Below are 12,247 nucleotides of genomic sequence, written 5' to 3'. Positions count from 1 at the left end.
GAAAGTGAAAGAGTTGTGGTTGAGTTATGGCCGTTCTGTCGTAATCTTTATGTTGTCAATTTAAATATCAAAATGGACATTAGAGTACTGGCCTTCTCAAGAACACCAAATCTGAGAAATAAGTCGCAGCATGTGTTTCATCGCAGCACTCAGTCTTTCCGAACGGCAACGGAATCTGCACTTTTGTACGGTTTCATGGCTGATATAATCCCGTGGAAACATAACAATGTACAGAGGAGGTTAGAATCTCCTATTGGGAAGTTTTTCTTGCAATTTATTTCAAATTACCCGGGAAATGTAACTAATCGTCTTGAATTGTAATATTATCCTAAGTCAGTAACACGATCGGTGAGCAACTGGTGACCAGTAAAACCTCCGTATTTCTCTCAAACAATTGCGATACCCAGAAGTTTTTTATAGCAGAGGAAAAGACAATACCTCTGCGTAAAGTATCAAGTATTTCACTTTACTTGAAGCTCTGCGTGAACTTTTTTTTGAAAACTCAAGAAATTTGCATAATTTTTACTTATTAGCATATGTCATGTTAAATAATGCTATGGAAAATGTAATAAAGAAGAGTCACACTAATTATGTTGTTATTGTTTAAGAGTGTATACATGGTAATTTGTGAGAATTTTGTTTCACCTGGATTGCAGTACAATTTGCCAGAAATTTTGTCATTGAAAAAAACACAAAATTTGAACATATTTTAGTGTAGATTTGGCTGTTCAAGGGTACCCCCCTGAAAAAAAAAAAAAAAAAAAAAAAAAAAAAAAAAAAAAAAAAAAGAAAGAAGCTTGAACAAAACTAATACCATATCTACCAATACTTCACCAAGTTATGCCTATGTGGAAAGTTTGAGCTAATTCTGTGATGTGCACTGTAGCACCTTTTGCATGGTTTTCTCATGGATAGCCTCTTAACACAAATATATATATATATATATATATATATGAAACCAAAAACAAAACAAAAAACAAAAACAAACAAAAAAGAATAAAAACAAAACAAAAACAAAACAAAAAACCCAAGCAAACAGCAACAACGTTTGTATGAACTTGCTGGGGATAAAAATGATGCTGGTGAATGCTACGTCACATGTTACCTTTTAAAAATCACGACAGCAGGCGTTTTCGTAAGAATGTTTTTGTGATTACTCGAGATCATCCCTAAAGGCATCGGTCCGTGTTCTGCATGTCGTTCACTTACATAGGTCCTACATACACCTTATCTGAACAGTTTACAAGCAAATCCATAGTCTACACATGTATTGTACACTCAAATCAATCATTGTTTCATGATCAATTAAGGTCCCTTAATTAGGCTCAACCTAAAGAGTCAAATTACAGGAGAGAGCTCAAAATGTTTTAAAATTAACTTGTACAGTATAGTTCGTAGAGCTAGCTAAGAGGTCAACAGATTTCTAAGCTCAAATTGCTATTGTTGTTGTTTGTTTGTTTGTTACTTTTGTTTGGGGGGGGGGGAGGGTGTGGACTTCATCGTGAACAGCGTTCAATAGCATACACGTACTTATCACCTTTAAGTGACTGGGTGTTAGATACTTTCCAGTTAGCTTATTGCCATAATTTTCTAGGTCCAAAAAACTGGCAGTTTTTCCTTCTCAGTCAAACTATTCTGTCTGTAAGCTATGATTTACGCCCTAGGTCGAGTTTTGCTTGACTTTTACTATGAGCGTCAAAACGTTGATATTTAGTCTCTCATCATGAAATTCATTTTCCTTCTTTCCATGTGAGTGCATCGCATGACTTTAACCTCAAAATGATGTAATGATTCTTTTAGAATCCAGTTCAAAGGTTTATCTTTCCTTAGCCCCTAACGCTTCTTCTTCTTTTTCTTTTCTGTAGACTTGGCAAGTTTCCCTTCACTTTTTCGTTTCTCAGACTTCTTTGATTCTGGAAGGAAAAAAAGGGAAATTGGCCACAACCGTCAAGGGCACGTAAGTGCAAAAAATAGTGCAGTTTTGCAGTATGTCGAGATAAACAGTTGCTGATATGAAACATTTGTTCCTTAGCAGCTCTACAGTAAGTAAACTTGATCGTAAAACTCGAGTCCCTCTCTTGTTTTTCAAGACCTTGATCGGAGAAGAACCATAAATCATAGGCACCAAAAAATCATAAATCATACCATAAATCAAATGCAATCAAACAATGACAATAGCAATGGCATTGATAATGATGATAACGGACTTGGTTAACATATTTACAAACATAATTACACAAAAACCCTGAAATAAAATCTTGCTCACCTCCTTTTTGAGGGGGTTCCTCTTCCTTATGTGATGCCTCGGGAGTCTTGCCTTTACCTCCAAGCAAATATAAAAACACATGAACATGTAAATGCAAAAACACCCTACTTTGAACTGGAGAAAAGTATCTCATTTTCTTGTCTCAACGTCAATTGGCTCTCTTCATCTGAAGCTAGAGATTCCTTTACATTTCTGATCCGAGCAGGCCAAGACAGGGCTACTTATCATAAACACAAAGAATCCAAAACTTGTCACCATTTTGAAGTAAACACAAGGTCTATAGGTGGAGTCTTACTTGCATATCCTTCACTGCTGGAGGCTACAGTATACCCAGTTTGATCAGAATGAAGCAATTACAGGTAGGAGAATTGCTTCGCCCCCAACATGGGGGACTAACAAATTAATCATGAATGGGACAAACAAAGAAAAAACAATATGCAAACCAACAAAAACCAAACCTAAAAAAAAGGACTGAACATGACCCAAAAATACATTAAATTTAAAATCAGAGATGTGAACAAATTGGAAAATAAAACATCTGTCCAACATTTTTTGTTTGTTCGTTTTGTTTGTGTATTGTGTTTGTCTCTTGCTTGTTTTTGTTGTTTGTATTCATATATTTTTCTTTTGTTAATTGGCATTTTTCCAGACCATTATGTAGTTTTTAAAAAATAAATAGAATATGCATAAAAAATCTCAATTCAAACACTGCATTAACAAAGAAATTTTCGCAACTTTCACTAGCAGGACACAGATATACAGCCAATAATGTCATGAACCTTTCCAGAATAAAGCTAATAAATTTTGGTATCTTTATAACTAAATAAATGTAAAGAATACAAAACAGTCAAATTGCTTACCAGCATCTGGTTGCCATAAGGCACTCTTGACAAATCTCTTTGCAGCACCTTTGTCTAGCCTTAGAGATGCTAATAAAAGAAATGCAGTGACGTAAATAATCATACACATGTATATCAATGCACGTACAAAAGATACATATGCTTTCAACCTGTGGTTTATTAAGAACAGTAATATTAAGACTCACAGCAAAAGCAAATAAAAGTTCTTGGAGTTTTCAATCATTAAAGCTCACTCTATATATTTACTATTACAGGGTACTCCCTTATTTTGTTACCTGGTTTAAATATGTGTTTGTTGCCTCCAACCTACCCCAAATGAATTGTTCATTTTTTTGCCATCTAACCCTGTGGCTGAAATTCAACATTTTTTTCCTTCACTTGGTAGCTAGGGAAGGAGGGGGAGGCATGTAAAACTGAATAAAAACTTCTGAAATCAAATGAAATTTGCATGTACCATTTCATTTAGGGTCTAAAAGACAAGTACTTTTCTAAGAAGTCAATTTTATTGGTTTATTTATTCATATTTCATTTTTGTTTTTTGGCAAGGGGCTTCACTTTCATTTTACGGACTGAGTTCTAAGATATAGTCAAAGATCCTGGAAACCTTTCTCTCTCCCTTTCTCTCTCAATTAGAGCATAAACACATTCAGGATCAGTTAACTTTTTTATGCACTTATACTTATTCTGAAGTGCTCTATGTTGAAATGGGAAAACAAAAGTGACAAGTTTGTACCTTCTTTCTTTTCTGTAGCTTCTTTCACTTTACCCATGTATTTCTTTATCCTATCCTGAAATGAAGAAAATGAAGGTAAATACATTTAAATGTACTGTGTGTGGAAAACAGATATTTTCAGTGCTTTCACCATCTATAGGTGTGCTATTACAATGCCACAATGTGTGCAGAATACTGTAATGCATTACATTTATGCGTACATGGCTGTGCAAGTGTATTTATAAGGAGTCCTGAAACAGCAGATAAAAATATTGAAAAAATTGCATGTCTTAAAAGTGTTTGTTATCAAAAACAGTTTACAAACCAGTTCAGATTTCACAGGATGTTGCCTTGGATTTACTCCTTGGGTTGTCAAGTACACTGTCGATGAACAACAAAATCGATATGGATACATCATAATGCACTGCATTGTACAGTCAAATCCCTCTAACTCCAACCCTTGACGATATGAACCTTGCACTAACTCAAACCAAAATCAATTTCCCCTGGATTTCTGCCATACATTTATTAAAATTTTACCATCACCAACTTGCACCCTCCACAACTCAAACCTCATTCACTCATAGCAATTTTCCTTTTTCCTACGGGTCATTCTCCATACATTTTTACCTTCAATACCTTAAATCGTGTCTGTCTAACAGTGTATTGCTACCCAAAACATTTACAATTATGCTGTGATTTTTGCAGTAATTTAATATTCCATTTTCACTCAACTTCTCTGATTAAGTTCGATTATAATGTATACTGTATGAATAGAACAACACAGTAAACACAGTTTTTCTCTTATTCACAGTCTTCAACTTTTAACTTCCAATAACTTAAATCTCTCTCAATTTCCCTTACTGGTTCAAGTTATTGGGATTAATCTGTGGTTTATTCTCAACTTCCCTTTATGAATAATTTGCAAATCTAGAGAGGTGAGACATGACACCACTCCAACAAACATGTTGATACAGGTTACTGTGTATATTAGCCATTATACCCTTGAGCAGGTACTGGTAATAATTAGTAAATAATACACATTAATGAGCAATGGAATGTACAATGTAGATATTTCTGTGGATAGACATATTTTGTTTTTATACAACCTTGCGCAGGGTACTTACTCCAGAACATAGAATTAATGGAATATGCAACAACTAAATCCAGCTTTGCACTTTGTAAGGGATCCATCTGGAAAGAAATGCATCAAAACAGGTATGTATATGTTATGCAGTAAATGGTTTGAACCCGGGGGTAACATGTGAAGGTGTAGTCTGATCGTCCGGGTGAGTGTAGTCCTGAGAAGGACTGTTGTCGGTGGCAGTGACTGACGTTTCGACAACCTGTGCGGAAGTCATCATCAGAGTCAAGTGAGTGATTGTTGTCAGTAGAATGTTCTTATTCCAGTTCGTGTGAAATGATCGGTTGGTTTTGCCGTGATGTTATTGGCTGTAAGACTCAAGTGACGTAAGTCGTTCGTGATTGGTCTGTTTCGGTCTGTCGGTAAAGCTAGGTTGTTCTTTTTCGGTCGTTTGTGATGTTTATGTCGTGAATGAGTCGTTTGTATGGGGCGGGTAGTTGTTGACATCTGTTTAGGGGAGTCTGCTCTAAGTTAGTAAACCAGCTTTCCAGAGTCAGTCGTTGAAAATAGTCAGTGCTGTAGGTTAGGCATTGCGCAGAGTCCCAGTCAATGTTGTGGTTGGTAAGTCGATGGTGTTCAGCAATGTGATTGCTGACATCACCTTTCCTCGTCGCCCGTCTGTGTTCAGTCAGTCTTGTTGTGAGGTTTCTGCCAGTCTCACCGATGTAGGAGGCTTGGCAGTCGGATCATTAGTTACATCTATGGTGGTTATTCCTATTTAATAGAAAAAAAATGCAAACTATTGTTAATTAGAATCGTTTTCATATGTATGACGCGGCGATCTTTTCTTAACAGCCAGAGATGCCTGAAATATGAAATAATTATGGAATGCGGAATCCGGAATCCGAAATCCGGAACAACGAGAGAAATTTAAGAAGTTTCGAAAGTTATACATGTTATTTTCAATGACTGGGAACATCACCCAGATCATTTCACACGAACTGGAATAAGAACATTCTACTGACAACAATCACTCACTTGACTCTGATGATGACTTCCGCACAGGTTGTCGAAACGTCAGTCACTGCCACCGACAACAGTCCTTCTCAGGACTACACTCACCCGGACGATCAGACTACACCTTCATATGTATATGTTGTAGTTCAATTTTATCCTTGGTTCAAATTGTATTTTCCTTTGTTTCAAACAAAAATAAAAATTTGAACCAAGGATAAAATTGAACTACAACATTATACTTTCATGTAAAAAATAAAAATATTGTCTGATAATCAAATATTTTGTTTCTTCCAATATGAGCCTTGCAAACAGCAGGTTAACCAAAACTGGGTGATGTTCCCAGTCATTGAAAATAACATGTATAACTTTCGAAACTTCTTAAATTTCTCTCGTTGTTCCGGATTTCGGATTCCGGATTCCGCATTCCATAATTATTTCATATTTCAGGCATCTCTGGCTGTTAAGAAAAGATCGCCGCGTCATACATATGAAAACGATTCTAATTAACAATAGTTTGCATTTTTTTTCTATTAAATAGGAATAACCACCATAGATGTAACTAAGAGTTATTCCTGTTCATATAAAGCACATGGTGCTTACAGCAAATCTGAACACACGTTTACAGTTTTAGACAAATCTAGGGAATCACTAAACCTTTTCCTTCAAGTCATCAACTGAAGTCTCCAGAAGGGGCTTGAATGTATCTTCAACTTTTCCCAAAGCCTCGTGGAACGTTTCCAGCGACTCAGTGACTTCTTCGGGTAATTCGGGTTCTTCACTAATTTGGGCCGCCATATTTAAAATTACTCTGACCGCGACCTGACTGGGTTGGAAACTTTGATAACGAGGCTGTATTTTTATGGTGTTAGCCTTCTACGCAGACGTTCATTTGGCTCATCACGCAATCTTCCTCGCGCACGAACGTGGGATTATATAGGATTATTAATTCTTCAGATGACATGAAGTCCTTTCAGAGTGACTTGGATAAGATTGCTGATTGGTGTAAGGATAATAAAATGAAAATAAACACAAAGAAATGTAAGTTCATGAGAATTACCACGTAAAAGAGTCCTTTAGTTGGGACTATTACCTAGACGGTCAGAGCCTAGAAAGTGTACATATACACAGGGATTTAGGTCTTGTCACCAGCTCCAATTTATCATGGAACGCACACGTAGATTCTGTATGTGCTAAGGCTAATAACATTCTTGGTCTGGTGAAAAGAACATGTAGAGATTTGAAAGATATCAATCACTACACTGAAAACGTTATACTGCAGTCTTGTCAGACCCCTGCTCGAGTATTCATGTGAAACCTGGAATCTTCATACACAACGCAATATCAATAAAATTGAGGCAATTAAGAGAAGGGAAACTAAGTTTATTCTTAAATCTGATGAGGATTAAGATGTTAGATTAAAGAAATTAAAATCACATAGTTTATTTCGTAGAAGATACATCAGGGATGTTTTTTTATTCAATTTAATGAATGGACATTATGATATGGATATTTCTGATAAGTTGCTTTTCTGTAAAGATTGTAGTGTAGATTATAACTTAAGGAAGAATGATTCTCTTGACCTAGTCAGCATGTACAGTAGAACAAATATTTTTAAATATAGCTTTTTTATCCGTGTTGTGAATGAATGGAACAGTCTTCCAAATAATATAAAGGATTCTGCTAGTATTTCTACCCTTAAACATAAAGTTACTTAATTCCTTGGCAATACTTAGAGTTTTTAGATTTGATTCAATGTAATACTTTGATATCAAACTCTATACTATAATAACTGTTTTTTAATACTATATCTTGCTGCGGAGCATCCCTTGTATGGTGTCTAGGACGCTTTTGGATGCTGCCTCTCCATCATCATTATTTATTTATTCTGTTTGTGTTTATGTCTATGTATTTATTGATGCATCTATTTAGTAATTTAATTCAATCTAGATTTGGAGAAACTGTAATAAATAACTAAATAAATAAAAGACTAAACATCACCATTCTTCCACAAACCGTGATCCTACATTGTCATGCTCAGACTGGATTTAGGTGGAAAGACCACGATCTTTATCAAACTCATGTTAGACATGACCATGGAAACGATTCCTACAGATGTATTTATGTAGACACTGTTTCACCATCCACCTTGGCTGCCAAGGATATTACTGAAGCTATCTGCGGACTGGAAGATATGGTCAAACAGCCAAGAAAAACTCACGAGAATTAAACTGTATTTTTTAGTATATGTCAAATACAGTAACAACAACAACTTTATTTGCACCCTACATTAATTTACATGATACAAAAAGATATTACATACAAAATAGAAAAAGTACAGGCTACCCAAAATAACCATTGAGATCTGTTCAATTAGTCTTTACAACTGTTTTGTTAATCCTTTAGTAAGCTGGTTTTTAGAAAGTTGCAAAAGTTGTTTTTCAATTACATGCAATTTAAAAATATTTCTTTGAAAAAGCAATGGGTTATTACATTTTAGTAAAGCTTCTGCATTAGCTGGGAAAAACATGCAAATTAGAGCAGAAAATGGTACAATTAATTTTGTGAATAAGTCGTACCAAAGAGGCAATCACATTCACAAGATCACCAGTGATTTCAAAATGGATGTAGTACATACATATTATCATTACTGTTAATATTATTTTATTTTATTCATAAATTAACAGTTTTTGCCTTTGATGTGTTTTCTTTTAATTAGTAATTCTCCAAACCAGAATTAGTTCAAAACATGTTTACATCTGAAAGCACAGCCATTCTAGTGTTAAAGGGTGAAAGTTTCGAAAGAAACTGTGGTGCTGCGTCGGTGGGGGTAACAAGGTAATTTGGTTACATCAACTAAGTTCAAATTGTAAATTGGCCAACCTAATGAGTTAACAGCTGGTGTTTCGAGCATTAGCCCTTCATTAGAGCGAAGGGCTAACACTTGAAACATCAGCTTTTTAATTTGTTACGGCAGCCAATTTACAATGTCAACTTAGTTGACATAACCAAAATATTTTAGTGTTACTCTTGTCTCCTTAGACTCCTTTAAAAGCAAAGTTAACCCTTAGACACCCAGGAGTGATTAGCATCAAATTTCTCCTCACACTATCACTCCTGAATTACATATCTAGGTTATAAGAATGAAGGAAATGATCAGTAGCTGAGGAAGCTTCTGATTGTAAAACAACTTCTCCCTGTCAGCTCCTTACAAAATGTAAAGGGAACAATAATTATGGAGAACATGCATACTCTCTTGATGTTAGAGTGTAAAGGGTCAATGTATGAAATACAATGAAAAAAATAAATAAATAAAATATATATATATATACATTTATGTACAAGTCTCTTTCGTATCTTTGATTGAGTGATGTTTAGCTACAGAACTGCTTCAGAACCGGAAGACTAGTTTGAACATTGAGAGACTGGGCATAAGTTAAATATAATTATGATGTTCCTACAGAGATAAATGTTTATCTTCTAGGACTGCTTAATACAGAGTAAAACACCCCAGGCAACAATGATCTGATTCAAACGCCTAATCTTTAAAATCGATGAGAGCTATCGATTTTTGCATCGAATCATTTAAAGAGGCATTAAAAGCAATGTTTCAAATTTAAAGTCAAATAAAGTAGCAGCGCGCTTGATCCTTGTAAAAGATCGCGGCTGACTTAACGCGGCCGCCCTTTATCGTTTCCAAATCTCTTTGTTAAATTAAACTAAAGAAACGAACAACAAGGAGCTCTATCAAGCACAGCGGTTAGAGGACCCTCAATCAATTAAAATTCTTAAAAATTAACCGTAACGATAAAGTTTCGATCGCACTATAAATTATACCATTACAGCTCCTGTGAAACCAAAACAATTCCCAATTTTTCGCCTTCATATCGTCTAATGAGGTCTACAAAGGAGCCTGAATACTCTTTCAGCTTTTCCCGAAGCGTTACGGATCGATTCCATCGCCTTTATGACTTTTTCAGGTTATTCTTGCTAGTTCTCTCTCAATATTTGGCCACTACATTGAAAAAGACCTTGTCCGCGCGGTGACTGGGCAACAATGTTTGAAAACGAGGCTCAGAGGGAAAGCTTTCAGCATTGGGTCTATTTTCAGCTCTCTGAGCTGTCAAAATGTGCCATGTTGGCACAGACTGAGTATTCAGAAGTTGGGTTTTCAGTTACAGCACGCCATGAAAAATGGAATAAAAGCGCTGTATTTCAGTTGTGTATTCCAGTATCGCCAAACAGAAGCTGAGAAAAAAAAGAAACTTACAGAGAAGCTATGGGAATCACACTTTCTCAATTTTTTAGTCGAATGGGTGAGCTCTACCATTCTTTCTCCAATCGCGAGGCTCGTGTTCTCATGGTTGGATTGGATGCAGCAGGAAAGACCACCGTTTTATACAAACTCAAGTTGAACGAGACGGTGACAACGATTCCTACTATTGGATTTAACGTAGAAAGTGTTTCACCCTGCAAGGGGCTTAAATTTACGGTCTGGGATTTTGGTGGCCAAGAGAAGCTCCGACCACTTTGGCGCCACTATTTCCAGAACACCCAGGGGTTGATTTATGTCGTGGATAGCTCCGATCTGGAAAGAATCCTTGAGGCCAGGCGAGAGCTCTTCGGAGTTCTCGACAGTCCAGAGATGGAGGGCGTACCTGTGGTTGTCATTGCTAACAAGCAGGATCTCCCACGAGCGCTAAGGTCGCACGATTTGGCTCAGCAGTTGGCTCTGGTGCAACACAAAGCAAACCCGTGGCACGTGCAAGAGGCATGCGCTACAACTGGTGAGGGCATTTATGAAGCTATGTACAAACTGAGTGATATGGTAAAGGAGTTTGAGAAGAGCTCAAGAAAATACTGATTATATTGGTCATGGGTGATTTGCAATTCAAGAGACAGTGCCTTGACTTCACCCTTGTGTCTTTCTTAATTCGGAGAATAGATGTAAATTTTTAGCATATATATAGATATGTCTTTTTATTTTTTTTTATTTTTATACTTTGATGTTCCAATAGTTTGTAAGATTGTTTTTCCAGTTCGATATATTTCATTTTGTTAACGATAACCAATGTCACAGTCTCAAGTTTACCGGAGACTGGGGGAAAGAGCGAAAAAAAATTGAATGAATGATATAAACTAACCAACAGAAAAACAACGGAGGTGGATTTACGATATTCATATTGTATGATATGTCCGGGCCTTGTGCCTTTGTTTCATTATTGCTAAGAACATTTTGATGTTTATGTATTTTATTTATCAGTTTTATACCGCAGTTCACCTGCTCCGCCGATTTGAGACTTTCGCATATGTGCCACATTGAGATTACTTTCATGGGCACTGTATTACAATTTATAAATCATTTTATCCTATGCTTAAGCTTGTTAGACAATGAAATGAGTTTGCTAAACTCTCAACTTCGTATCATCTTAGTTGATCTTCGAATTACAAATTCGAAGGCGGCCATCCTCAACTGAAATTCTACAAAATCAACTCAAATTCAGCCTGGATTACGTTAAAATGTGCAGTTTATCTCTAATAATGGGAAATAGAAAAATTCTCACAAAAAAGGTCCTGTAGTTTGATGTTTGAGAAGCAAGTTTTCTGTTCAAAATTCTTTCGGTCGGAGGAAACAGATGCACCTATTTAAAGGACCCCGACCCCAGCTCAGCCCTCCACTTCTCCTTTCTTCCCTCATATAAGAATATACATTTATACATATACATATACATATACATATACATATACATTTAAGTGTGTTCTAGGAAAACCTTCACACCTTTTAAAAATGTTTTATACCCCGTTTAACTAAATAAACTTTTTTAACAATTTGAGGCGAGCATAGTCCCCTCTATTAACTATGAGGCTAGTTAGTAACCTTGTAGATCTCGACTTTCCATGATTGTAGTTTTCAAAGGAACTGATCTCCGCTGTTAAGGCTTACTTGGGTTCGGTATGCCTGACGACAAAAAATTATTTGATTCTCGGCTAAAGGAACTTAAGAATGATGTAAGAAATAACAGAAATAGATGTTTACTTCAATGAAACACTTCCTCGATGCTCCCTGGCCACAAAACTTCAGCAATGAGGATCCTTTCAATAACATCTCATTGCAACGTATGATGGACGATTCTCGCAGTAGATAGCGCTATTTAAGCAATAGCGAAAATCAGACCTGAAAAAAATCAGGCCTGTACGGGATTCGAACCACTGACCTCTGCGATACTAGTGCAGGGCTCTACCAATTGAGCTAACAAGCCTGATTTTTAATTCAGGTCTGATTTTCGCTATTGTTTAAATAGCGCTATCTA

The 12,247-nt window shown here is 36.1% G+C and overlaps 2 protein-coding genes across 3 annotated transcripts; one reads left to right on the top strand and one right to left on the bottom strand.

Moving 5' to 3' along the window:
- Positions 1 to 1,487: 1,487 nt before the first annotated feature.
- On the bottom strand, positions 1,488 to 6,874 carry LOC111334118 (nuclear nucleic acid-binding protein C1D). 2 transcript variants are annotated; one of them, XM_022939806.2, is made up of 7 exons: positions 6,594 to 6,874; positions 4,966 to 5,032; positions 4,164 to 4,219; positions 3,860 to 3,914; positions 3,127 to 3,195; positions 2,267 to 2,323; positions 1,488 to 1,913 (listed from the first exon to the last, which is right to left on the bottom strand). In XM_022939806.2, exons 1-7 carry the CDS (start codon positions 6,732 to 6,734, stop codon positions 1,834 to 1,836), a joined length of 525 nt encoding a protein of 174 aa, XP_022795541.1. In that variant the 5' UTR covers positions 6,735 to 6,874; the 3' UTR covers positions 1,488 to 1,833. The 2 variants fall into 2 exon arrangements, with proteins under 2 accessions (XP_022795541.1, XP_022795542.1); XM_022939807.2 differs by having other exon boundaries at positions 2,267 to 2,317.
- Positions 6,875 to 10,159: 3,285 nt separating this feature from the next.
- LOC111334119 (uncharacterized) lies at positions 10,160 to 11,734 on the top strand. Its single transcript, XM_022939808.2, has one exon. The coding sequence runs from the start codon at positions 10,216 to 10,218 to the stop codon at positions 10,798 to 10,800; it is 585 nt and encodes a 194-aa protein (XP_022795543.1). The 5' UTR covers positions 10,160 to 10,215; the 3' UTR covers positions 10,801 to 11,734.
- The last annotated feature ends 513 nt before the right edge of the window (positions 11,735 to 12,247 follow it).

Source organism: Stylophora pistillata, chromosome 6 (genome assembly GCF_964205215.1).
Source record: "Stylophora pistillata chromosome 6, jaStyPist1.2, whole genome shotgun sequence".
Lineage (NCBI taxonomy): Eukaryota > Metazoa > Cnidaria > Anthozoa > Scleractinia > Pocilloporidae > Stylophora > Stylophora pistillata.
This window is presented reverse-complemented; position numbering and strand designations above follow the sequence as displayed.